The sequence below is a fragment of the Lynx rufus genome, unplaced genomic scaffold (genome assembly GCF_022079265.1).
Source record: "Lynx rufus isolate CCGP_SWC_20201006 ecotype Redwood Valley unplaced genomic scaffold, mLynRuf1.p SCAF_16, whole genome shotgun sequence".
In the NCBI taxonomy this organism is placed as follows: Eukaryota; Metazoa; Chordata; class Mammalia; order Carnivora; family Felidae; genus Lynx; species Lynx rufus.
The window spans coordinates 29,146,181-29,169,332 of record NW_025814830.1 but is presented as its reverse complement, the minus strand read 5'-3'; the positions used below and the strand labels follow the sequence as shown (position 1 = coordinate 29,169,332).

At 49.7% G+C, this 23,152-nt stretch overlaps 1 protein-coding gene across 2 annotated transcripts in view; it reads left to right on the top strand.

Moving 5' to 3' along the window:
- The first annotated feature begins 116 nt into the window (after positions 1-116).
- CES1 (carboxylesterase 1) overlaps positions 117-23,152 on the top strand; it is a 30,563-nt gene continuing 7,527 nt past the window's right edge. The window contains exons 1-9 of one of the 2 annotated variants that reach the window (XM_047079212.1): positions 117-180; positions 3,265-3,472; positions 7,160-7,304; positions 10,148-10,281; positions 12,679-12,832; positions 14,356-14,460; positions 15,426-15,530; positions 18,123-18,161; positions 22,366-22,506. In XM_047079212.1, coding sequence (XP_046935168.1) covers positions 126-180; positions 3,265-3,472; positions 7,160-7,304; positions 10,148-10,281; positions 12,679-12,832; positions 14,356-14,460; positions 15,426-15,530; positions 18,123-18,161; positions 22,366-22,506 — 1,086 coding nt within the window. In that variant the 5' untranslated portion in view covers positions 117-125. The remainder of the gene's footprint in view (positions 181-3,264; positions 3,473-7,159; positions 7,305-10,147; positions 10,282-12,678; positions 12,833-14,355; positions 14,461-15,425; positions 15,531-18,122; positions 18,162-22,365; positions 22,507-23,152) is intronic. The other variant, XM_047079213.1, reaches the window with a different exon arrangement.

The following is a 23,152-nucleotide window of genomic DNA, read 5'->3' as shown; positions in this document are numbered from 1 at the left end:
CTTAGAGGCCCTGCCACTTGTGGAGCCACAGAGCGGTGGGGGCGGGAGTGGGACCAGGGGGTGGGACCCGCACAGCCTCTATAAGCGTCATGGACACCTTGAGGCTCTGAAGCTGCAGTCCTTCCATGATGTGGCTCTTAGCTCTGGTCTTGACCTCCCTCACCACTTCCATGACTTGGGGTGAGTCCTTCTGAAACAAAATAGCGAGGGGCATTTGGAAATTCTTGTCCAGGCACGAGGTGGGGAGATGCATGAGGGCAAGGGTGTGTGTGGCAGGACTGGTTCCGCAGCAGCCCATGCCCTCCAGACTTGGTGCGCTTGGGACCCAGCGGGTCCCCGCCAACCCGAGACGCAGGGGAGCATGAACACCCTGAGACTGCAGCTGTGTGCACAGGAGGGCACCCAGCTAACCTCATGCCTCATGGATGAGGGTTTCAGAGACTCCGTTTATTTTCCGCTTGATTATTTGTCTGAGTATGGCTGAATCACAGAGGGTGGCTTGGAAGAGTAGTAAGAGTACCCCTGGCTTTCTGCAAGTTGCATTAAGCCACTTTGCTTTTAGGAAAGACCTATATTGGTACCTGTTATCGTAAGCCAGAGAAATCCGAAGAGGCTCTTCACTGTTCTGTTACTGTACTCATGTAGGTCTTTTCTAAAAAGAAAGAGGCCTTATGCAACTTGCAGAAAAAGAGGTGGGCGGGGGGCGGGGCGGGGGTCGCTCTTCACTTCATGCCATTTCGACTTCGGAAAGATTTCATAGGAATGCTTTACCTTTGGCTGGCACACAGAGAGCCTGGATGGACTGTATATCCAGAGTGCATGGGTTTGAATTACTAGCTGGGTGTCCTTAGACTCCCTGCTTTAGTTTTCTGTGGCTCGGTTTCCCCCTCTCTAAAATGGGAATGACAGTACCTACCTCATTATGCTGTTGTGAAAGGTAAAACAGGTTGTTTCTAAAAAGTGCCTGCTATGGAGAGTGCAAATAAAGGATTCCTAAATAAAGAAGTTGTTTTCAAATGTAGTGCGGTTGTAGAAAACTTGAGGTATGTTAAGGCCAACAGATCAGGAGCCAGCCGCAATAGCTCGCTACTCACAGTTCCCAGGACGGGGAGGCATGCCACCAGCATGTTGCAGGGCAAGGTGATGCTCAGGCGGGGTGGGAGGAAGAGGGAGGAGGAAGGAATTTCGGGAATTACCGTAGTTGCCAGGGGAAGGAAGAGGTAAGACAGGATAAGCAAGTTTAGGATTGGGAAACTAACCAATTTCAGGGAGTTCTCAGGCACAAGAGCGGCTGGCTGTTGTTGGGTACCTGGCCCTGGAGTGATTAGGGCAGGATGGTAGTGGCTTGGCCTGGGAGAGCCCCATAAGAAGGTGGTAGGGGTACGGGTTCTGCTTGCCCAAAGGGAAATTGACTCCTGTCTCTAGAATTGGCTCCCTCTGAGAGGGGCAGTGCCTCCGGGGTCAGCAAGGCCCCAGATGTCAAGCATCAGCATACACAAAATAAAACACGAGATAACACAAGAGTGTAGCACGGGACCCCGAATGCATCTGTGCCCGTTTACAGGCAGAGAAACAGACTCAAGAGAGGGAAATGTATTTGCTCAAGGTCAACTGGAAAATCACGCTCCGGAATCTGTCTGTGGTTCATGAATGGAGAGCCAGGGCTGTGACCATCAGAACTGTGAGGGTCCAGACCTCACCTGCATTTTATCTTCATTCTGATGGGGACATGGTGAGAAACCTGGAACTACATATAAGGGCAGAGTAAGAACCCAATTAGGAATGGATCTATCCCTTCCTGCTGGTTACCCCCTGGCAAGGCCATCCCATTTCCATCCTCAGAAAGTCCATACTGGCTGCCTCCGTTTCCTCAGCTTCTTCATCTGTAAAATGGGCATATTGTAAAGATAAATGGGAAATGGACCGGAATGCACACGTGGCACATAGTGAGCGCTCAGCATACAAACATTACATCTATACTTACGTCGTACATCGAGTGCACACTGCTCCTGTCACCATAACCCTTATGCCTCTCGCTCCATCCACCCGCTTTTTCACCCTCGCCGATTGTGCTTCTGTCCACTTCATCTGTCTTGAGGATTATCACTGGATATTCTCCTATAAGACCAAACCTGGATTCTCCTTTTCTGTTCTGCCCTCACATTTTGAGGGAGAAGTTGGCCTTTTGTCTATGCCTAAAAGGGAGCAATTGGAAGGATGCCAGGCTAGAAATGGTTTCAGATGAGAAATTTACACACACAGGCTGCTTGGGGGATGGGCCGTGATCAAGAGTCTGAGCAGCCACTTGCACATGCAAATCCAGAAAGAAACCAGGACTGGGTGGAAGCTTCAGGGAGACGGGTGCAGCTGGGTGGGGAAGAACTGCCTGCCCAACAAGGGTGGAACAGGTAGGAATCGGACCCCCAGTCTCCCCTCTGGACGACCCTGTGCAGAGCCACCAGAAGAACCCCCTTCAAGCTGATTGGGTCACTCTGGCATACTCCTGGACTGTTCACTGCCTCTCATTTACCCACTAAATAAAGGCCCAACTGTTAGGCTGGCGCTGAGGCCCTCCCAGGACTGAACCTGACTCATTACAGGCTGCCACCCGCTCCCCAGCGACTCCCTTCGCTCTTCCTCAGGCTGGCCTTGCATTTTGCTCTCAGAGCCTCGCCTAGGCACGTTCTCTTCTCTGCTTTATACCTTTATCCCCACTCTCCCCTCTGCTGCTTGTTGGGTCCCCCTCTCCCACTGCCAGTCTCAGCTCCAAGTTCACTGTCCCCATGATGCCACCAATCAGAAGGTCCCCCTGCCTCTTCTGACTCCTGTAGGGCCTCACTGGGACCTCTCTCAGGACACCAACCCCCTTGCTTCCCTCTGAGTGGGGTCAGGTGTGTTTATGACTCATTCTCCCTACAAGGTTCAGAGACACTGAGAGGAGGGAGTGCCTCTTGTTCATCCTCTCGGCCAGCATGCAGCTCAGCGCCTGGGTCCTAATGGATACCTGTTTCTAGAGTCTTCTAAGGGTGGAATCAAAAGGCTTGATCCTCTCAGCAGCTCTTTTTCTTGCATTTCCTTTTTACTTGATGGTATTATACCTCCAATACCAATACCAATCCAGATAGCCCCGAGTAAGGGGCTGTTTACAAAGAAGAAACCGAGGCCCAGAGGGTTTCAGTGACTCATTCAAGGTCACATGCTGAAAGCAGAAAACCCACCTGCAGTCCAGGTCAAACTTTTCCTCTCTTTCCTCTGGATGTCCAGCAGGGCACCCGTCCTCACCTCCTGTGGTGGACACCTCTCAAGGCAAAGTCCTGGGCAAGCACGTCAGCGTAGAAGGATTTGCACAGCCTGTGGCCGTCTTCCTGGGAATCCCTTTTGCCAGGCCTCCTCTTGGATCCCTGAGGTTTGCTCCACCACAGCCTGCAGAGCCATGGAACTTCGTGAAGAATACCACCTCCTACCCTCCTATGTAAGCTGGCATCTTTTCAATGGGAATGTTTGCCTCAAAGTGATACAGGAAGGAGCCAAGGCAACACCCTGAGTGGCTTTGTTCTGAAATCTCTGAGCTGTTGTAGATCCTTAAAAAGCTTGCAGAACTCACAGCATTCTAGAGCCCTTTGTTCAACAAACGTTTATTGAGCATGTTCTGGGTTCCTAGGACCCATGCATGAAAATTATCCCTATGTTCGTGGCGCTTGCATTCGAGCAGGGAGAGTTAGATAACAAACAAAAAATATGCAAATTAATAAATTATGTACTATGTTAGAATATGATAAATGTCTTGGGAAAGAATTAGAAGTTGAGTCAGTGAGGGAGATCAGCTGTAATGATTCTGTTTATTCTCTCGTCTCGAACTTTGCTAAAATGGGGGAGCAGGGTGGGTGAAGGAGGTTTGTGGGTGGGGAGTCCTGAGGGGAGTTGACTGGGAAAGTTCTCAACTCCCAGGTGTGTCTAAGTACCTAGTCATGAGCAGAGCAGTGGTTGGTATGTCCCAATCACCCTGACCAAAGGGGCGCCTGGGTGGCTCAGTCGGTTGAGCATCTGACTTTGGCTCAGGTCATGATCTCGAGGTTCATGAATTCAAGTCCCGCGTCGGGCTCTGTGCTGACAGCTCAGAGCCTGGAGCCTGCTTTGGATTCTGTATCTCCATGTCTCTCTGCCCCTTCCCTGCTCATGCTCTCTCTCTCTCTCTCTCTCTCTCTCTCTCTCAAAGATAAATAAGCATTAAAGTATTTTTAAAATGTATGTATGTTTATTTCCTGATTGCAAAGGTAATAACATACTTAGTACAGAAAAGGGAGGAAGCACAGGTAAGTAAAGGTAAGACAATGAAAATCATACACAATTCCCCCATAGAGAGAACTGCTGTTCACATTCTAGATTCTGCTTTTCTGGTCTTTTATCTATTGCATATTTTCTCCATTAAAAATAGAATCCATAAGATTCTGCACTGAATTCCAATGCGTGGGTTTCTTTTCCCCCACATCAAGAAACAATTCTCTGACACCAGCTGTGTGTCCTACAATTCAACTCATTCTTACACTGTTCTGCCCGGAGATAGTGTCAGATCCCACAGGTTAAAGACTCAGCCCCACAAGACTGCTGTCTGCTTCTGATGCCAATCACAAGTAGTCCAAGCTGTCAACTGTGCTTGTAACCTTGGCTCTAAATCACAGGTTCCCATGACCCCCTTCTTGGGTTCTATTAATTCGCTAGAGTGGTCACAGATCTCGGGAAACTGGTTTATTCACTAGATTACCAGTTTATTACAAGGTTTTCAAAGAGTATGTATCAACAGTTAAACAAAGAGATCCGTGGGGTGAGGTCCTGAACAAAGGAGATTCTGTGTCCTTCTAGAGTTTGGGTTCTGGCACGGTGGCCTTAAAACATTCTGATTCAACAACTTGGGAACTCTCTGAACCCTGTCCTGTGGGTATTTTGGGGAAGGCTTTGTTACGTAGGCATGATTGATGAAACCAGTGGCCACTGGCCAGGATTCCACCTCCAGCCCCTCCTGCCTCCCCAGAGGCCAGGGGGCAGGACTGAAAGTTCCAGGCCTTTAATAAGTGTTTCATTTACCTGACAACCAGCTCCCATCTGAAGTGTGATCAAAAGTCACCTTATTAACACAACAAAAATATCTTTGCTGTTTTCTTCACAGAGGAAATGCCAGAGGTTTTAGGGAGTCTGTTCCAGAAATAGGATGGAGGCCAGATAGATATTTCTTATGATAAAAAAACAATATCACCTCACACGATAAAGGTAGTTTAGATGCCTGCTTTGCTCATTTATAAATATATCATGAACATTGTTCTATGTCATTAAATATCATAGCCTGACATAGAAATAGCTACATTACATTGAGTATTGAATCATACTTTATTTACCCAATCTCTTATATGGGGTCATTAAGTTGTTTTTGATAGTATAAATAACACCCTGATGAATATCCTGCAGCTAAATCTTTATGCCCACCAATGAATATTTTTGGATAAGTTCGAAGAAATGACATTTCTGAGTAAAAGAGTATGCACCTCCTGTTAAATTCCTTTCCAGAAATGTTCCAACCACACTCTTCCTTTTAATATATGAACACCTCCATTCACCAGAACTTTGGCAATGCGTGGGGTTATTAAAAAATACCTTTGGGCTGTTGGATAGGCAAAATAATAATAATTATTATTATCATTATAGTTATATATAATTTTGCTATTTATTCCCCATTGATTTGAACACTAGTGACGTTGAACTCTTTTCTCTCTTTTGACGTTTGATTTTCTTCTTTTATGACTATTAAGCTCCTTGTTCTGGTGATCAGGAGAAAGTTCCCTTACGGTGGAAATTAAGAAGTCACCATTGGGGGCCCTGATTCTGCCACTTGATAACTATGTCATCCAAGTGCCTCACGTACCTAATTTACATACAGAGGGCAGTGATACCTGCCTTCTGTTACCTTGAGATTGAGAAGCGTTGCTTATTATGTCCTTAGGAATATAATGCACTACATAGTAAAGATCTTTCCGGCTGTGTGACCTTGGGTAGTTCTCTAACCTCTCTGTGCTTCAGTTTTCTCAACTGTAAAATGGGGATAGTAATAGAATCTATGTTATGGGCTTGTCATGGGAGGATTAAAGGGGTTAGTACATAAGGAGTACTTAAAACAGCACCTGGCATGCTGGGAGGGCCATGAATATTACCAGTTTTAATCTATGTTGGAGCTTTAAGATCTGTTATTAGGGAAACCAATAGTGCTTGTCTGGGTTGGATAGATTCTTAGCATGTCAGGGCTGCAAGACCTTTTTTTTTTCTTTTTTTTTTAATGTTTATTTTACTTATTTTGAGAGAGAGACAGCACAAGCAGGGGAGGGGCAGAGAGAGAGGGAGAGAGGGAATCCCAAGCAGGCTCCATGCTGTCAGTGCAGAGCCTTAACGCGGGGCTCCAACTCACGAAGAGCGAGATCGTGACCTGATCTGAAATCAAGTGTCAGACAAGCTTAACCGACTGAACCCCCCCAGGCGCCCCTGCAAGGCCCTTATAGAAATCCCTTCCCTCACAGAGACCTGGCAGATTCAAGCCAAAGCAGGCAAGGGATTCACCCTGGGTCTCCCCGAAAATTAGTGAGGGAGGCAGGACCAGAGTACAGTTCTCCTGATATGGCCCCACACACATTTCACCCCTGACCTGTTGTGGTCCTTAAACGCCTGCCATGTGAGTGACTTTGCAGGGATTATGGAAGTCTACCATGAACTAGGACATGCTCACCTGGTGGAGGACACGTTTACCTGGAACACGGAGAGCTGGGATGCTTCTGGGGCTGTTTCCTCTGGCATTGAAACAGTCCTCTCCCAGGCAGTCAGCATACTGGCAGCCTCCTTTCCTTGACCCAGGGCCCCTCAAAGCCTCCAGGAAGGGGAGAGGTGCTTCTCACCGTACATGGTCCCGGGAGACCTTAGTGAGCCTCAGGCCCCCTACCCAGACTCTCCCTCACCGCCTCTCCTGAGAGAGTCTCCGAACCATTCCAATGTCTCCAGCCTCGTAAGAACAGCTTTACTTACCAGCCTAAACCCACCAGCCCAAGGCCTGGCCTGACCGCAGAAGGCATTTGCTCAGCTCCGAGTGAACCTCACAAGCTCCTCTTTCTTGTCCCCTCCCTAGGTGCTCCCAGGATGCAGTGGGAGGGCAGGAGCTGTCAGACCTCTTTACCAACAGGAAGGAAAACATTTCTCTCAAGTTTTCCGAAGACTGCCTGTACCTAAATATTTACACTCCTGCTGACTTGAGGAAGAAGAACAGGCTGCCGGTAAGCAGAAGCTTCCAGCACTGCGGGTCTTCTGGTGTAGACCAGAAGAGCGAGAAGGCAGCTTGGGTGGGGGCTGTTTCAGGGACCCCCTGCTTCCCTTACCTCCCACGGTCAGACCCCATGACCCCAAGAAACACAAGCTCTCCACACCTCAGTCTCCCCTAGTGACAGACACGGGGCCTTTGGGCGAGTTTGCTGTGCCTCTGTCATGCACATTGTGATTTTTGCCAAATTGTTTCTTGCTGATAGGAGGACAAGAATGATTACTCTTAGAGTTAAGCCGCCAGTCCAATCCTTCCTTTACAAGTAGAGAAACTGAGGTCCAGAATGGGGGAGGGGAGGTCACGCTGCGGGATTGGCGGGATGAGAGCATAGGCCTTCTGAGTCTCAAACCAGTGCTCCCTGGCACAGACTGAGAAAGTGAGCCTGTGGGTGGCCTTTCCTCAGCACTTAAGATGCTCCTCTGTCAACTTCCAGGGTCCCCTGAGAGATGTTAGGGGAAGAGCCTGGGGCAACCCATGAAGCTCTTTCTTTTACCTCTGGCCAAATTTCTGGGATTTTATTGTAGCTAATCTCCTTCCTTAATTGTCTTTGGCACCGACCTATGACCCCATGAGTCAGCATTTCCACAATAAAAGAGGCCTAGAGGTGGGGCAGCTTCCAAACTCACGCTGAAGCTTGGAGGAAGGTCTCCTGGAAAAGGAGGTATTCCCTGGGGTGGAGAGGCGTGGGGATGTTAGCACCCAGCCATCTCCCAGAAGCACACCTGGCATGATGCCCTGGAGTGGGGGGAGGGCACCTGTGGACTTGTGAGCAGAAACTAGCACTGTATATGCTCAGCTCAGTGAGATGGGACAACGTTTCACTCACTCATTCATTCATCCATTCTTCGGTTACGTGCCCTCCCATGCATAGCTACACCTGGGGGTTAGGACAAAGGAGGGACCAAAAAGCCATCACCAGACAGCCATTACTGTGGAGGATGACTCCATCTGCGATGCTCAAACGCTGACCAGCTTCTTCAGTGAATCACTACTGACCAGCCCTTGCCTCAGCTTTCACGCAGATGACTGCAAACTCAGTCCCTCTCGGCAGAGGCGGGCAGGGATCAGAGGTGTGGGAGGAACAGAGGGAGGACCCCTACTTACGGACACAGGACTACAGGGTCTGGTCTTAAGCCTTGGTTCTGCCTTTTACTAGCAGAGAGACCTGGCTCTGTTTCCTTAGAATAGCGTTAGTCACATATTCGATGACGCATGTCAAGCTTTGTCTCAGTGGCTGGTGAGTGTGCAAGGCAAGTACTCCTGAAGCATTAGTTAGAGTTGAAGGGAAGATCTTACTCCTGTCCTAACGGCCAGCCCACTGCACCAGGCTGGGGGCCACACTGTGCTGGGTGGCTCAACGGATGGACTCCAGAGCCAGACTGGGTGGGTCAAGTCCTGCTTCTGCTGCTTATTAGTTGTGTGACTTCAGGCGGGTTAAATGCCTCAGTTTTCTTGTCTGTTAACGGGACAGCATTAGTCCCTACTTCATGGAATGGTACTTGGCACTTAGTGTTACAAATTCTTTTTTTTTCAAGTTTATTATTTTTGGGGACACCTGGGTGGCTTGGTCGGTTAAGTGTCCGACTTTGGCTCAGGCCACGATCTCCCAGTCCGTGGGCTCGAACCCCACGTCGGGCTCCGTGCTGACAGCTCAGAGCCTGGAGCCTGCTTCGGATTCCGTGTCTCCCTCTCTCTCTGACCCTCCCCCACTCATGCTCTGTCTGTCTCTCTCTCTCAAAAATAAATAATCATTAAAAAATTTTTAAGCTTATTATTTATTTTAAGAAAGAGAGAGAGAGAGAGAGAGAGAGAGAGACAGTGGGGGAGGGGCAGAGAGAGAGAGAGGGGGAGAGAGAGAGAGAGAGAGAGACAGTGGGGGAGGGGCAGAGAGAGAGAGAGGGAGAGAGAGAATCCCAAGCAGACTCCGTGCTGCCAGTGCAGAGCCCAATGCGAGCCTCCATCTCACCAACTGAGATCATGACCTGAGCCGAAGTTGGATGCTTGACTGACTGAGCCACCCAGGTGCCCACCCCCAATTTTTTTTATTAATAAAACTATTACAGTATTATTTTTCAAGCACTCTTACTCCCTGGCTGTGTGAGCGCCTACATGCCAGAGCCGAGCATTATGAAGTGCCATGTCTACCCTCATCCGCAAGGCTTATCGTGGTCCCTGGCACATAGTAGGTTCTCACATCATATCGGTCAAATGAATGACGACTTACTGGAGGAGGTGGCTTTTAGGCTGGGCTTTGGAAGATGGGTGGGATTTGGGGTTGCAGAGGAGGCAGAAGGAAGGTGTAGTTGAAAGAAATCCCACTGGGGGCACGTGTGCTTCTCGAGACAGTCATTCATGTGCCAGAGCCGTTTAATTCACCGCACACGAGGTAAGTAAGATGAGGCTGAAATACAGGGCTGCGGCAGGCAGGGCGTGCAGGGCTGTGGGAACAGTCCGAGCATGAGGACAATGGGAGTGTTGGGTGTTGGGGAGAACGTGGTACTCTCAACCTCGGCTGCTCCCATGATGAAGTTCTCAGCGTGAGGAGCCTGGTGACACTGGAGCTGGGGACCCAGGAAGGGACAGCCAGGGTGTACCGAGTAGGGTGGTGGCCCAGGCCCCGGTTGGGAGCACAGAAGAAAGGAGCACCTGCCTGCTCCCACTTTGCTGGGGACTAGTGGACTTCAGGGATCGGCCCCCTTGGGTCACGGTCAAGAGGTAGGCGACCAAACCAGATAACCTGTTGAGGCCCTTCCTGGCTTTGCTTCCTCTAACCAGGACGGTTGCTTCCCTCCTGTCCAGGTGATGGTGTGGATCCACGGAGGGGGTCTGATGGTGGGCGGAGCATCAACCTATAGTGGACTGGTCCTCTCTGCCCATGAAAATGTGGTGGTGGTGACCATTCAGTACCGCCTGGGCATCTGGGGATACTTCAGGTAAGATACATTGACCCCCAAAGCAAGGATGCAAGGATTCAGCTCTGATCATGTCAGCCCTCGAGGGGATCTTGGCCAGGTTCCCTAGTGAAGCATCCAAGTCCCTTCATATTTGGGCTCTACCTATCTTCTCCTTCCCCAGCCACACGGGTCCACTTGCTTCCGAGCTTTTTGTAGGTGTATCCTCTCTACCTAGAATGCCCGTTCTACCTGATGGACTTCTTCCTTTTTTTTTTTTTTCAATGTTTGTTTATTTTTGGGGGGAGAGGCAGAAAGAGGGGGACAGAGGATCTGAAGCAGGCTCTGTGCTGACAGCAGAGCCTGACGTGGGGCTCGAACTCATGAACCGTGAGATCATGACCTGACCCGAAGTTGGACACCTCAACCGACTGAGCCACCCAGGCGCCGGTACCTGATGAACTTCTATTCATCCTGCAAGGCCCAACCCAAATGTTACACCCTCTGAAATACTCTTCTCTTTCTCACTTGTGCTGTCCCAGCACATTGCACACATCTATCGAGACAGCATGCGGCGGGGCACTTAGAGGCTACCACGTGAGAAAGGAAGGAAGGAACGTGGTCCGGGCAGGAACTCAGTGCATCCTTGTGGGTGAAGGAAAAGGAACGGGTGTCTGGAGCTGAAGGTTGTCGGTGCATCTGACTCCAGTGGACAGCCCCCCAGGGAGGAATGTCAGACCCACTCCTCCTGTTTCCTTTTTTGGAATTTGGCCCAAATGAGTGAAGGCAGGTGTCTTCCCGATTGAGTCTCCATGGGGCAGGGACCAGTTTCCCTGCAGGACACAGTTACCTCTGTGTTACACAGTCCCTCTGACCCTGAGATGGCTGAAGGGTGGGCCGGGGGTGGGCTGCTCCCAAGAAAGACCCCCAGGGCTGGAGGAGGGCTACCCCAGGTGAGTGCTGCCTCGGGATGAATCGCCATCATTGAGACTCCTCTCCTCTCTCAGCCGTGGCCCGTCTCTCTGCTCCCCGTTACAGTCAAACCGCTATATTAGCTATTTCTGCTGCTGCTGCCCCTCCCAGTCCGCCCTCTGCCCACCCCACCCCGGTCAGGGTTCCTCCCCAAACACACCACTGCGTTCTGGCCGAGGTCACGAGTGACCCAACAGCTCTTGGGCCAACCTCGGCAGCATCCACACATGGCTCTTCACATGAGACCTTCTGACCTCCATGTGTATCTCTCTCTCCGTCTCCACTGGCCCCCTGGTTGACCTCAGGGGCCGCATTCAAAGCTCCCTGTTTCAGCCCCTGCCTCTCCTTGGAAATCCAGATGTGTAAGGCATTAACTAGTACCTGCACCTGCTGCCATCTCCACTGGACGTCTGAAGGGCCCCACACTCCACGGGGACAAACTTAACCCTTGACCCCCACCGCTCCTTGCTCCGCACTTTCCTACTCTCCTGACAGTGCCTCCTGTTGGCTACTGGAAGCCCCTCCTTCCACCTGCTCCAGATAGAAGACTAGCGGGCACCCTTGACTTGTCTTCTTCTTACTCCTCACATCCAGTCGGGTCAGCAAATCCTCTTGGTTCCACCTTCAGAATATATTCAGGATCCAACCACTTCTCGCCTCCACCCTTATGGCCCCTAACCAGCCCTCTGTGTCTCTCTCTTAGATGATTGTAATAACCACCTACTTTTATAACCCTGCTTCTTGGATGCTTACGTCTAATCCAGACAGTAGCCAGGGCGATCATTGAAGACATAAATGGAACCTCGTTGTTGCCCTGAAATGGATTCCCACATTGCTAACAATGACATCAAAGGTCTTACCAAGGCCCACAGAGCCCTCTAGCTGCATGTCCGACACTCCTACTTTTGTCCACTGGACCCCAGGGCCTTTGCACTGGCTGTTTTTTCAGCCTGGCATTCCCTTCTTTGGATATGTGCAAGGCTCACGCGCTCATCCATTCAAGTCTCTACTCAAACGCCACCACCTCAAAGAGGCCTTTCTTGGTCATGTGATCTGAGATAGGACCCAGCTGCTCCACTCCTGCCTTTTCCCTCACCCTGTTTTATTTTTCCTGAGAATACTTTTATTATCTGACATCATATTCTGTATTTATCTGTTTGTGTGTGATCTGTAGTGTGAGCTCTGTATATCAGAGATTTTGCCTGCTTTGTTGTCAGATGTGCTCCTAGCTCTTAGAACAGTGTTTTGCATAAAGTAGACACTCAGTAAATAGATCCCAGTTGAATGACTATAGAGCCCTACAACAGAACAAGGCTACAGAAATGAAGATGGGAGATGACCCTTGTGTCAGGGTTGTGGAAGCCCAGTCTTTTACTAGAAGACTCACCTAGGGCCCCCAGCCCCATTTATGGTCCTGAGAGCCCTGCCATGAAGTCTGTGCTCCCGCCTCCACCCTGTTCTTAACAGCACAGGGGACGAACACAGCCGGGGAAACTGGGGTCAGTTGGACCAGGTGGCCGCACTTCGCTGGGTCCAGGAGAACATTGCCAACTTTGGAGGGAACCCGGGTTCTGTCACTATCTTCGGAGAGTCAGCAGGAGGTATCAGCGTCTCTATTCTTGTAAGTGTTCCTGGCCTTGGTACGGCTACTGATGAGACTCCTTGGAGACTTTTGCCCTGTTGGCACCTTTCCCTACGAGATCTGGATCTAGGGCTGCCCCTACTCTGCATGGCATTAGATGGTGGGGAGGGCTAATGGTCAAACTCTCCTTGGCCCCCGGGAGGCTCAGAGCCCAGGCTAGTGTCCTGGGTCCTCGAGAGTCTCCAGCCCCAGCCACAGCGGCGACATTCCTCCTCTTCTAACGTGGCTGAGCTCCAGCTCTCTCTCTCCTTCCTACTCATCTTAACATTAGGATTCACTGCATTTCTCCTGGAAGGTAGGGGTGAGCATGGATTATGAATAAGAGTTGGACAGCGTCACTGTTCGGCCTGAAGCCAGGTCTGCCTGTCGGGGGATGTGAGCGCTCAGAGCAGGGCAGAGGTGGAGCCAGGATGGGGGGAGTGTGTGACCAGGGGAGGGTGGTGGGAGTGGGATCGGGAAGGGATGGGGGAGCCGTGTGGGCTCCTGGGGCCCCTGGGGACCAGGTGTGGGGAATGAGGCTGGGGAGCCGCTGAGAGAAGCAGGGATGGAAACCAGCTGACAAAGTGCTAGGAGCCATAGAACACCCTCCAGCCCCTTCACCGTTGAGGGTGAGCACCATTACTGTATTTTGAATGTATGTATTGGTTTCCTTGTGGAACACTCAGAAGGAAATGTTTTTATATCGTATGGAGAAATAGGAAAAGTACAGACAAACCCAAAGAAAAAAAAGTCATCCATAGCCCCATTACCCAGGGAAGCTCACCATGGACATTTTGACACTTTTCTAGTTTTTTCCTCCATGATTCGCTTACCCTGTCTCTCTCTCTGTCTCTGTCTCTGTCTCTCTCTCTCTCTCTCTCTCATCTATCTATCTATCTATTTATCTATCTATCATCTATCTCTGATTGATCTATCTATCATTTATCTACCTAAGATTTTTTAAACAAAACTCTTCCTTAGCATATCTTATAATGGAAACATTTCCCTGAACATTAAACACTCTTCCACTAATATCATTTTGTTGTAGATTCCATGGTATTCCATGGTATAGTATTCCACGGTAAGAACGGAAAATGGTTTATTCTCTCAACTGCATGATTTTGGAAGCTTAGGTTATTCCCAATTATATTATAAACGTTATGATCACTTTTCTTAGGATAAATCCTGAGTAATGGAAATGGGGAATCGGAACTGTGTCTTTAAAGTGTGGCCAGGAGTTGCCACACTGTGTTTAGATAGTTCTGATTGTTATGATCAGTGCGATCGTAACACTTCCTCTTCTCCCCTCTTTCTGTGCTGCTGGCTCTCTCCAGCTAAGGTTCTCTTGGAGAAACCAGTCCCAGGATCGGCCTGGGACCAGGCCAGGCCAGGCAAGGACCTGCTGTGTCTACTGAGTGCCAGGGTCTTCAAGGGAATGGGCCAGAGTAGAGCTGTGGATGGGATAGCTCTTGAAAAGCCCTCCACACAAGCAGAAACTCTCTTTCTGTCCACTCTCCTGCCAGGTGTTATCTCCACTGGCCAAGAACCTCTTCCACCGGGCCATCTCCGAGAGTGGCGTGGCCCTCACTACTGCCCTGGTCAAGAAAGACATGAAGGATGCAGCTCAGGTGGGTCACACTGGGTCACCTGACACCCTCTGCTCCGCTCCCCTGGAGTCTTCAGGGGACTTTCCTGCCAGGGCATCCAGAGTCATGAAACTGGAAGGGCGAGGAGACGTGGCAGCCAGCCTCCCAGTTTTACCACTGAGCAAACTGGGGCGGACGGTGGAAGCAGCTTGCCAGGGACCACGAGGGATCGGGGCAGAGCTGGGATTCGAGCACATGGCTCTGGACCGCCAGCATGGTGCTCTGTCCACTGAGCACTCTTCCCAAAGTGTGCCAAGGCGGGCTGCCAGGCCACACAGTGGGCAGCGGACTGTCCCCACGTCTCGTCTCTCAGGGTCTCAGTTCTGGTGAACCCACTAGCAGGATGTCTCCTCCTTAAGTGCCTCATGGCTGGGGTGGGTTCCTGGAGAATTCATTCATTCACTCGTTCATTCATTCATCACATAATTTGGGGATAGCCAGACATCTAACAGCCTCGTGAATTTTGCATTGTAATGGAGGAGGCAGATTAATGATTCCATAATCACACAGATTATAAAGTCTCAGCTGATAAGAGCAATAAAACAGAGGTGTCTGATGTCATAACGTAATCCAAAAGAAGCACCTAAGCTAGTGTGTAGGGTGTAAGGCTTCCTGAAAAGACATCTGAAACCAGGCAGTGTGGTTCTGGATTCCATGCTCTTACAGCCCCCCCCACCCCACGGCCGCCCCGATCCCCCGCCCTGTGCTCCCTCCCTCTAGACGCTCAGCTTGGAGATCTTTACACCCATTTTAACAGAGACAGGGGAATAAGGACAAAGCTTGTCTAATTGGCACGACGGGACCCAGGACCCCCACCTGCTGGTCTCAAGTATTCTCTGCTCCCCCACCACTGTCTTTAAAAATGAAGGTCGGGGTAGAACAGCTCTTTATTGATGGAGGGAAGGGACATGGCTCTTGAATTCTGCTGTTCCTTGTGATCTCTGCAGCAAATTGCTTTCTTTGCTGGGTGTAAAACCACCACCTCGGCTGTCACTGTTCGCTGCCTGCGCCAGAAGACAGAAGAGGAGCTCCTGGAGATATCGCGGAAGATGGTAGGTGTATCCATTCTCGTGGCCACGCGAGCACCCCACCCAGGCTTCATTATTTCAGCAGTCCCCTTGACCTAGAAACCTGCCTGGGACAGTGTCTCTCCCCTGGGGAACAGTGTCAGCCTCTGGATCTGAATGGGAATTTCTTTCTTTTTTTTTTTTTCTTTATTTAATTTGAGAGACAGAGAGAGAGAGGGAGCATGCAAGCTGGGGAGAGGGGCAGAGGCAGAGACAGAGAATCTTAAGCAGGCCCCATGCTCATGCCGAGCCCAACTTGGGCTTGATCCCATGACCCTGGGATCATAACCTGAGCCAAAATCTAGAGTCAGATGCTCACCCGGCTGAGCCACCCAGGTGCCCCTCTTTTTTTTCTTTTTTATGATGAAATATCTCAAACATTTGCAAAGTTGAAAAACAGCATAATGAACAAATTGTATCATAATCTCTCACCTCTATCAAAACTTACTACTTTCCCATTCTTGTTTCCAAATGTATTTTTAAGAAATGAAGCATTACATATTCCCTACTGTTCTGAATTTTGAGGATGGGATATTAAGAACAAAGATTTTAAGGAAGGTTGTCACAATTTATCTTGCTTAATTTAGAAACTACCTCAATTATATCCCAGTAGTGGCCCAATTTTCTGGCTTTTCTGAGACTCTGCCTCCATTGTGATTCTAGAACAACCATCCATCCATCAATTCATTCATCATCTTATTTGTCTACTCATCCACCAGTCTGTCCAATTCATCAATGTTCTTTTATCAGTTTAATATCAGTCCATCCCTAACTTTCGTTCATTTCAGTCATCTCTACATTATCCAACCACCGTGTATCTTCACTTACCATCCACTTATCATCCAAAATCAGTGATCCATCCCTCACCTAGTTATTGTTGATCTATCTACCAATCCGTCTGATTCACCCTTACGCCATTGTATTGACCAACTCCACCCATCATCTACATCCATCCATCTGTCTATCTGTCCATCCATCCGTCCCTCCCTCCATCCATCCTAGGTGTATGGAGAAGGGTAATTGGGTGGGTGATGCAGACATTAATCAGATACAGTCCTTGCTTATGAGGATCTGTCCAAGGAGAAACACACTCATATGCTTCATGGGTTAAGGGCGATGGGAGTATACAGAGAGGAAACATTCATAATAGTCAGTAGGGATGCTTCACAGAGGAGGGACATTTGAGGACTGATGGATGGCTATGACAGTGTCATCACAAGGACGCGCAGAAAATACAGCATGTAAGCCCAATGGGAACTATTCCCTCTGTGGGAGAAGGGTATGAATGTGAGCTAAGGTGTATCCTAAGCCCCTGGACTCTCAGCTGAACCCTCAGCCTCTAAGGATATTCCCGGACCCTCCAGGGCTAGGCCTCTGGCCCTGGACTCTTGTTTTATTTCCTGGCTTAACTCCAACGTCCAAAGCCTTGGGGCTTGGATCTTGGTTTCTCAGTCTCAAATAAGGTGATCAGTGCATTCAAAGAATAAAAACACAATTATTTCCGATTCCTGGAAAGAGGTAGGTTTATTTCAGCAATTCTCCATTGACTTAAGAAGACTCAGTTTATAAGGAGAGACTTGGCGATTTTGAGAAAACCCAGAGAAATTAACAGCCCATGTTATGTTTCTGAGTTGATATAGAGTGTCTCCCCAAAACACACCCACACACTCCCCCCCCACACACACACACAGATACACAGACATACAACTCACTGACTGGTAGGGCTACAGCCCTAATAAAGAATACCTTACTGGTCACTTGCTACATTCTAGTGAGACCTGTTAGCTACAGTGTAGCAAATACACAGCAAAAAGGAGCCAGGGTTGGGGTGAATTTCAGGGAGTTTGCTTAAGTCAGGACTTTCTTATACACGAGGAGACTCCTCTCAAAATGCCTTGAGTGGAAAAAGAAATGTGTTGTAACAAAATCTTCATGAAACTAACTGAAAACTAAACCACAGTTGAGGAATACGTGGCTTCAGGCATGGCTGGATCCAGATGCACATATGATATTATTAAGAATATACCTGCTCTATCTTTCAGCTTTTTTTTTTTTTTTCTCTCAGGCAAGTTTGTTCCCTGGGGAGGTTAAAGATAGCAACAGCATCTAGACTTACATTCCTATCCATTTAGAAACTTTCACAATAATTCCAGCAACAGTTTGGGGGGTAAAGTCTATTGGAGTAACATGGGCCTGTGCCCATACCCGAACTAATCTCTATGGTCAGGGAGATGGGGCACCCCAGGTCACATACAGATGCCTGGATTTATGGAGTGAGAGTGGGGAAGAGGGAGGTCCCCCAAAAGAATACTGGGGTCGTGTTGCCTGGGGAAACAAGTAGGGGAAATGGATGGAGGGCAGGGCAGGCACAAACAACAGACGTTTTCTCCAGTGCCTCCCTCCCCCATCCCACACCTACACCTGTGCCCCTGCCCAGGGGAGCCAGTGTCCTGCCCACTTCCTCTCAGTCCAGCCAGGGTGGCACCAGGAGGGAGAACCTGACACCTTTGGCTCACCTCTCATGGCTTTTGTCCCTGGAAGCCTTCTCACCCACACCCTCTGCCTTTGTCTTCACAGAAATTTTTCACTATTGATTTATATGGAGACCCCAGAGAGGTAAGGACTTTTGGTTTCTTGATTACAGGTTTCTTGACACCTTTAAGCTCTAGTCAAATAGGAATGAATGAACCCTGCCTTGTGGGCTCTTGGTAACTCCTTGTGTTTACGTTGCCGAGGCTCAGAGAGGGGCAGTGACCTGCCTGGATAATGCAGCCAGGTGGACTAGTCATGGGACTGGAACAGGTTTCCCTGATTCCCAATCCAGAGCTCCCAGTTACCAACTCTGTGTCCCTTGGCCCCAGCCTACTGCCCACTTCTTGTTTACATTTCCTGCTCCCAGAAATTCCCCTCAGGAGAGGGCTGGGACTAGAAACTTCCACCATGGGGTCGTGGAGCTAGCTGGATGAAGTGTTTCTTAAGGAGCCTTTACTGAGGAGCTCACGCCTTTCCCAGGAGGCTGCTGGGTTGATGAGCTGTCCAAGCTACACTGTTGGAGGGGGCGTCCGGAAGGGGCTGAGAATCTCAGTCCTGAGGATATACCAACTTCCTCCCAGCCACACCAGAACCCCATAGCAGCCTCCCCATCTCCTTCCTCCTCCCCTCCTACTTTCCAGCACGTTGACAGGTTCTGAGACATTATCTCTGCAACATTTACAGTCCTGTGCTCTCTGCTCTCTCTTGGGGATGGACAGCAGCACCTGCCTTCAAAGGTGTTGTGAGCATTCAGGGAGATTCATTCATTCATTCAGCAAAGATTTAAGTAGCACTTAATGTGTGAAAGGACCTGATTTAGGAGCTGGGGAAACAGCAACAAAACAGGCAAAGCAGATACAATGCCCTTGGAGTGAAGGAAGAGTACAGTAACAGAAAAAGGTCCTTGTTATGGGGGGAAAGAAAGTGAGAAATGGGTATAGAGTTTGCTGTGGTTTGAATCTGCATAGCAGAGTTAGGGTAGTCTCAAGAAGAAGGTGACATCTGGGCCAAGTTCTGGAGGCAGAGAGGAAGGCAGCTGTCAGGTAAACTGGAGGAAGAGTATCCTAGGCAGAGAGAACAGCAGCTGCAAAGGTCCTGAGGCAGGAGGCCTGTGTGGCTGGTGTGGAGGGGGTCAGAGGAGAGAACAGGCTTGAAGCTAGAAAGGAAAGGGAGGTGGGGACAGTCCCTTTAAAGGAATTGGATTTTGATTTCAAGTGAGATGAGGAAGTGTTGGGAGCAATTTGAACAGAGGAGTGAGTTGACCTTGGGTTTTACAAAAGGGCTCTTTGATTGCTGCATTGAAATTGAAGGTAGGGAAGGGTAGGCAGCCCCGGGAGACCATCTGGGAGGCCGCTGAGCTGCAGTAGTCAAGGCCAGAGGTCATGGCAGCCTGGGCTGGGCCCGTAGCAGAGGGGGTGGTGAGACAGTGGGGTGGCATCTGGGTATTTTTGAAGTCGTGGCTGGTGGGATTTGCTAATGGACAGGATATGGGGCAGAAGAGAAAGAGGGTGGTGAAGCATGCCCCTGGGATTTTGACCCGAGCCTGGGAATGCCCGAGGCCCACACAGGGCAGCCACTGGGAAGCGATCATGTTGTTCTTGGTGTCACTTGTCAGCCTCCGTGGGACGTCACCTCGGTCAGATCATGGCCCCTCTGTCCCTCTCCTGGACTTTGATTATCTTCCACGTTTACTTCCCCCCACCCTCGTCCCCCGGTGCCGCAGACTGACCCTTGTAAACACAGGTCAGGGCATGTCACTTCCTTCTTAAAAGGCTGACCCTTCTTACAAGACAAACGCCCTCGCCCCCATGGAGTTATCCCTTCAGGACACGTCCATGTGCCTGCTGTGTGCCAGGCATTGTGCAAAAAGTATGCCGCAACATCCCCAGACGGGCCCAGACGGGCCGTGCCCATTCTGGATTAGGCTTTGGGCGCCGGTCCCGCTGAGCCCCTTCTGTGGCTGCCAGAAATGGCCCGTCATCTCTTCATTGGCCCTTGCAGGGCAGGTGCAGTTTCCTGGAGCCACAGGGGTCTGTCCAACGCCGCCTGCCATCCGGTGGGGGGGATCAGGCACATGGCACGTGGAGCTGGAAATACGGCTCATGGAGCTGGCGAGGGCTCCGGAGCACTGCCAGCGAGTTTTAGGAGTGATCTCTAACGTGTATCGAGCTGCCTCTGGGACCAGGTACTGTGCCGAGCATTCTGCACCGGTTCAGTCACTTAATCCCTATTCCAACCTGTCTCACAGATGACACAACTAAAGCACAAACAGATGAAATAACTTTCCCAAGCTACCAGCCAGTAGGTGGCAGAGCCAGGATTCAAGTCCAGATAATCTGGCTCCAAAACCCACATTCTTAATAACGACTGTGGCCAAATATGCGTTATAACCACGCCCAGAGCCGGTTCCCCGGATGGTGACATGGGGGTCAGGTGCTGCTGAATCTGTGCCCATGTAACTGATCTTCATCAAAGGTAAAACCTCAAATGGAGACATTTTTTTCAATACAATGCGAGCCCATCCCTGATGATTTTATTCATGCTTTTTCTCTCTAAGAAGGAATCGGGTCTCTGTTTAGGCACCTTGAGTGATGGGGGGCTCACTACCTCCTCGAAGCGAACTGTTTATCAATAGCAGCTTGTGTTTAATTAAATATAGACCGATAAGTACAATTGATTCTTATTAATTGTGAATTCTGTGTTTGTGAATTCATCTACTCTGTAAAATTAATGTGTGACCCCAAAACTGATACTCCTGACACTGCTTTTTTTAACGTTTATTTATTTTTGAGAGAGAGACAGAGCATGGACAGGGGAGGGGCAGAGAGAGAGGGAGACACAGAATCTGAAGCAGGCTCCAGGCTCTGAGCTGTCAGCACAGAGCCTGATGTAGGGCTTGAACCCACGAACTGTGAGATCATGACCCGAGCCAAAGTTGGACGCTTAACCAAGGGAGCCACCCAGGCGCCCTGATACTCCTGACACTTTTTACTGTCATTCATGGACATGGAGTGGCGAGAAGGCTGAGAGACCATGTGTAGGCTCCCGTTCGAGATGCAGCAAAGCCTCTGGCTTCTGTCTCATGTCTCATACTCTTAACACATGTCCTTTCCACTGTCTACTCAGTGCCACGTTTTCCGCATTTTTGTGCTTTCTGTTGATGGTTTCACTGTGGCAAGTGGCCCCTCAGGCACTGTCCCATGCTCCCGAGGGAGGGCTTGTTCTAGGCTGTGATGCGCCTTCGTGTGTTAGTTAGATCAGCTACTTCCAGGGCGGCTGACTGTGCTGTGGGCTGTGAGTTCAGCCGCAAGGGATCAATAAGGCAGCCCATCCAGGAACAGGAAGGGGCAACTTGCCGATCTGTCTGTGAGGCGGCTTGGGAAAGCACTAAAATACCATCTAGTGTGTGATGACAGCTGTGGGAAATCGGGCACATTCGTGGTTTTGTGAGATGACCACGGATACGAAAGCATAACAACCCTGCCGTGAGGCTGAAGGCGAGGAAGTTCCAGGCATGTTCCCGAGGGCCCAGGAAGATGGTGAGGCCTCAGCTGGTGTTTTATTATAAATAAATACTACATATAATTAGTTATTTGTAAACAATGCATATTCCATCAAGGTGTCTTTAAGTACACGGAAAACGGAGTTGATGAAAATGTGACCAGATAGTTGCAGGAATCTGACGTCGTATTTCCCCATGAGCAGTGGCCCCGCATTTGCCAGTTCAGAGCCCACGGTGCCTTTAGAGAACCGAACGGCCACGGATAACAGAATTGACTCTAGAGACCCACATAGGCAAATGTAAACTGCAAATTGAGAGATATAAATTTTTACATATACGTGCGGTATATATATATGTGTGTGTGTGTATATATATATATATATATACGTATATATTTTATGTATTTATATAAAGTTATATAAAATGTATATGTTTATAGATTTTAATACTAAAATATATTTGCATATTTATATTTATATATTTAATATATTTATATTTAATAAATTTAATGTATGCTTATATGTACATAAATGTATGGAAATATGTAGAGATATGTATACATGTATTTCAGTTTGAGTGAGTTTTGCCCCCCTCAGACTTCCCACTGCTAGTTCTGCCTCTGCCTCACATGCACTTGGCCCTGTTTGGAAGAGCCTGGGTTCTGTGGCCACCGCCTGTGGCCGTGCAGGTGTGGGGTGCTGGCCCCCTGCTCTGACAGGTGGAGAGGGGGATATGCGTGTGGCCTTGACAGCAGAAGCCCAGACACCATGATGCCCTCCTTCCCAGAGCCATCCCTTCCTGCCCATCGTGGTGGACGGAGTACTGTTACCAAAGATGCCTGAAGAGATTCTGGCAGAAAAGAAATTCAACTTTGTTCCCTATATCATCGGAATCAACAAGCATGAGTTTGGTTGGCTTCTTCCAAAGGTGAGAATGTGGGGTCCCCTTAGGCTCCCCTCCCCCACCCATCACATCACCCCTCCCATCTCTGCTCACAGAGGCTCCTCCTTCTCGAGGCCCCCCTCTGAATCCAGGGCAGCTGTCCCCTTCATGACGCTTTCCATGAGGGGGGCATTGACATTTCCGTGGGGAAACTTCTCCAGGATGGCCCCACTGCCACCTGGGGACCCCTCTCCCCAAGCACTCTGTCTTCCAATCTAAGAATCCCACAACGTGGGTGCCGGGAGAGTCTGTAAGGATAATCACTGGGCAGATGGGCAGACCGAGACTGGGAGAGGGACGGACTCCCAGTTAAGGAGTGAGGCCTGAGCCCCTGCGGCCCGTCCACCTGGGCTGGTGCTCTCCCTGCCCCTCCATAAATCCTGCACCTGCTCTTTCTTGGTCATCTAACTGGGGGAGTCAGAGGAGCTTTCTCCCTCTGGGGTGAAAGTTCGAAAAGTCAGAAGTGCTCTCCCTCTGTCAGAAATAAACACAGCCAATGCCAGGTAAAGCGGTGAGGACAGTCTTATTTAGTTCTACCCCCGCAGCAGGGAGGAGAGACCAGTGTGAGCTGAACTCAGGTCCCTGCAACAAAAGGCTGGAGCCTGGTTAAAGGCCTGAATGTGCCAAGGAA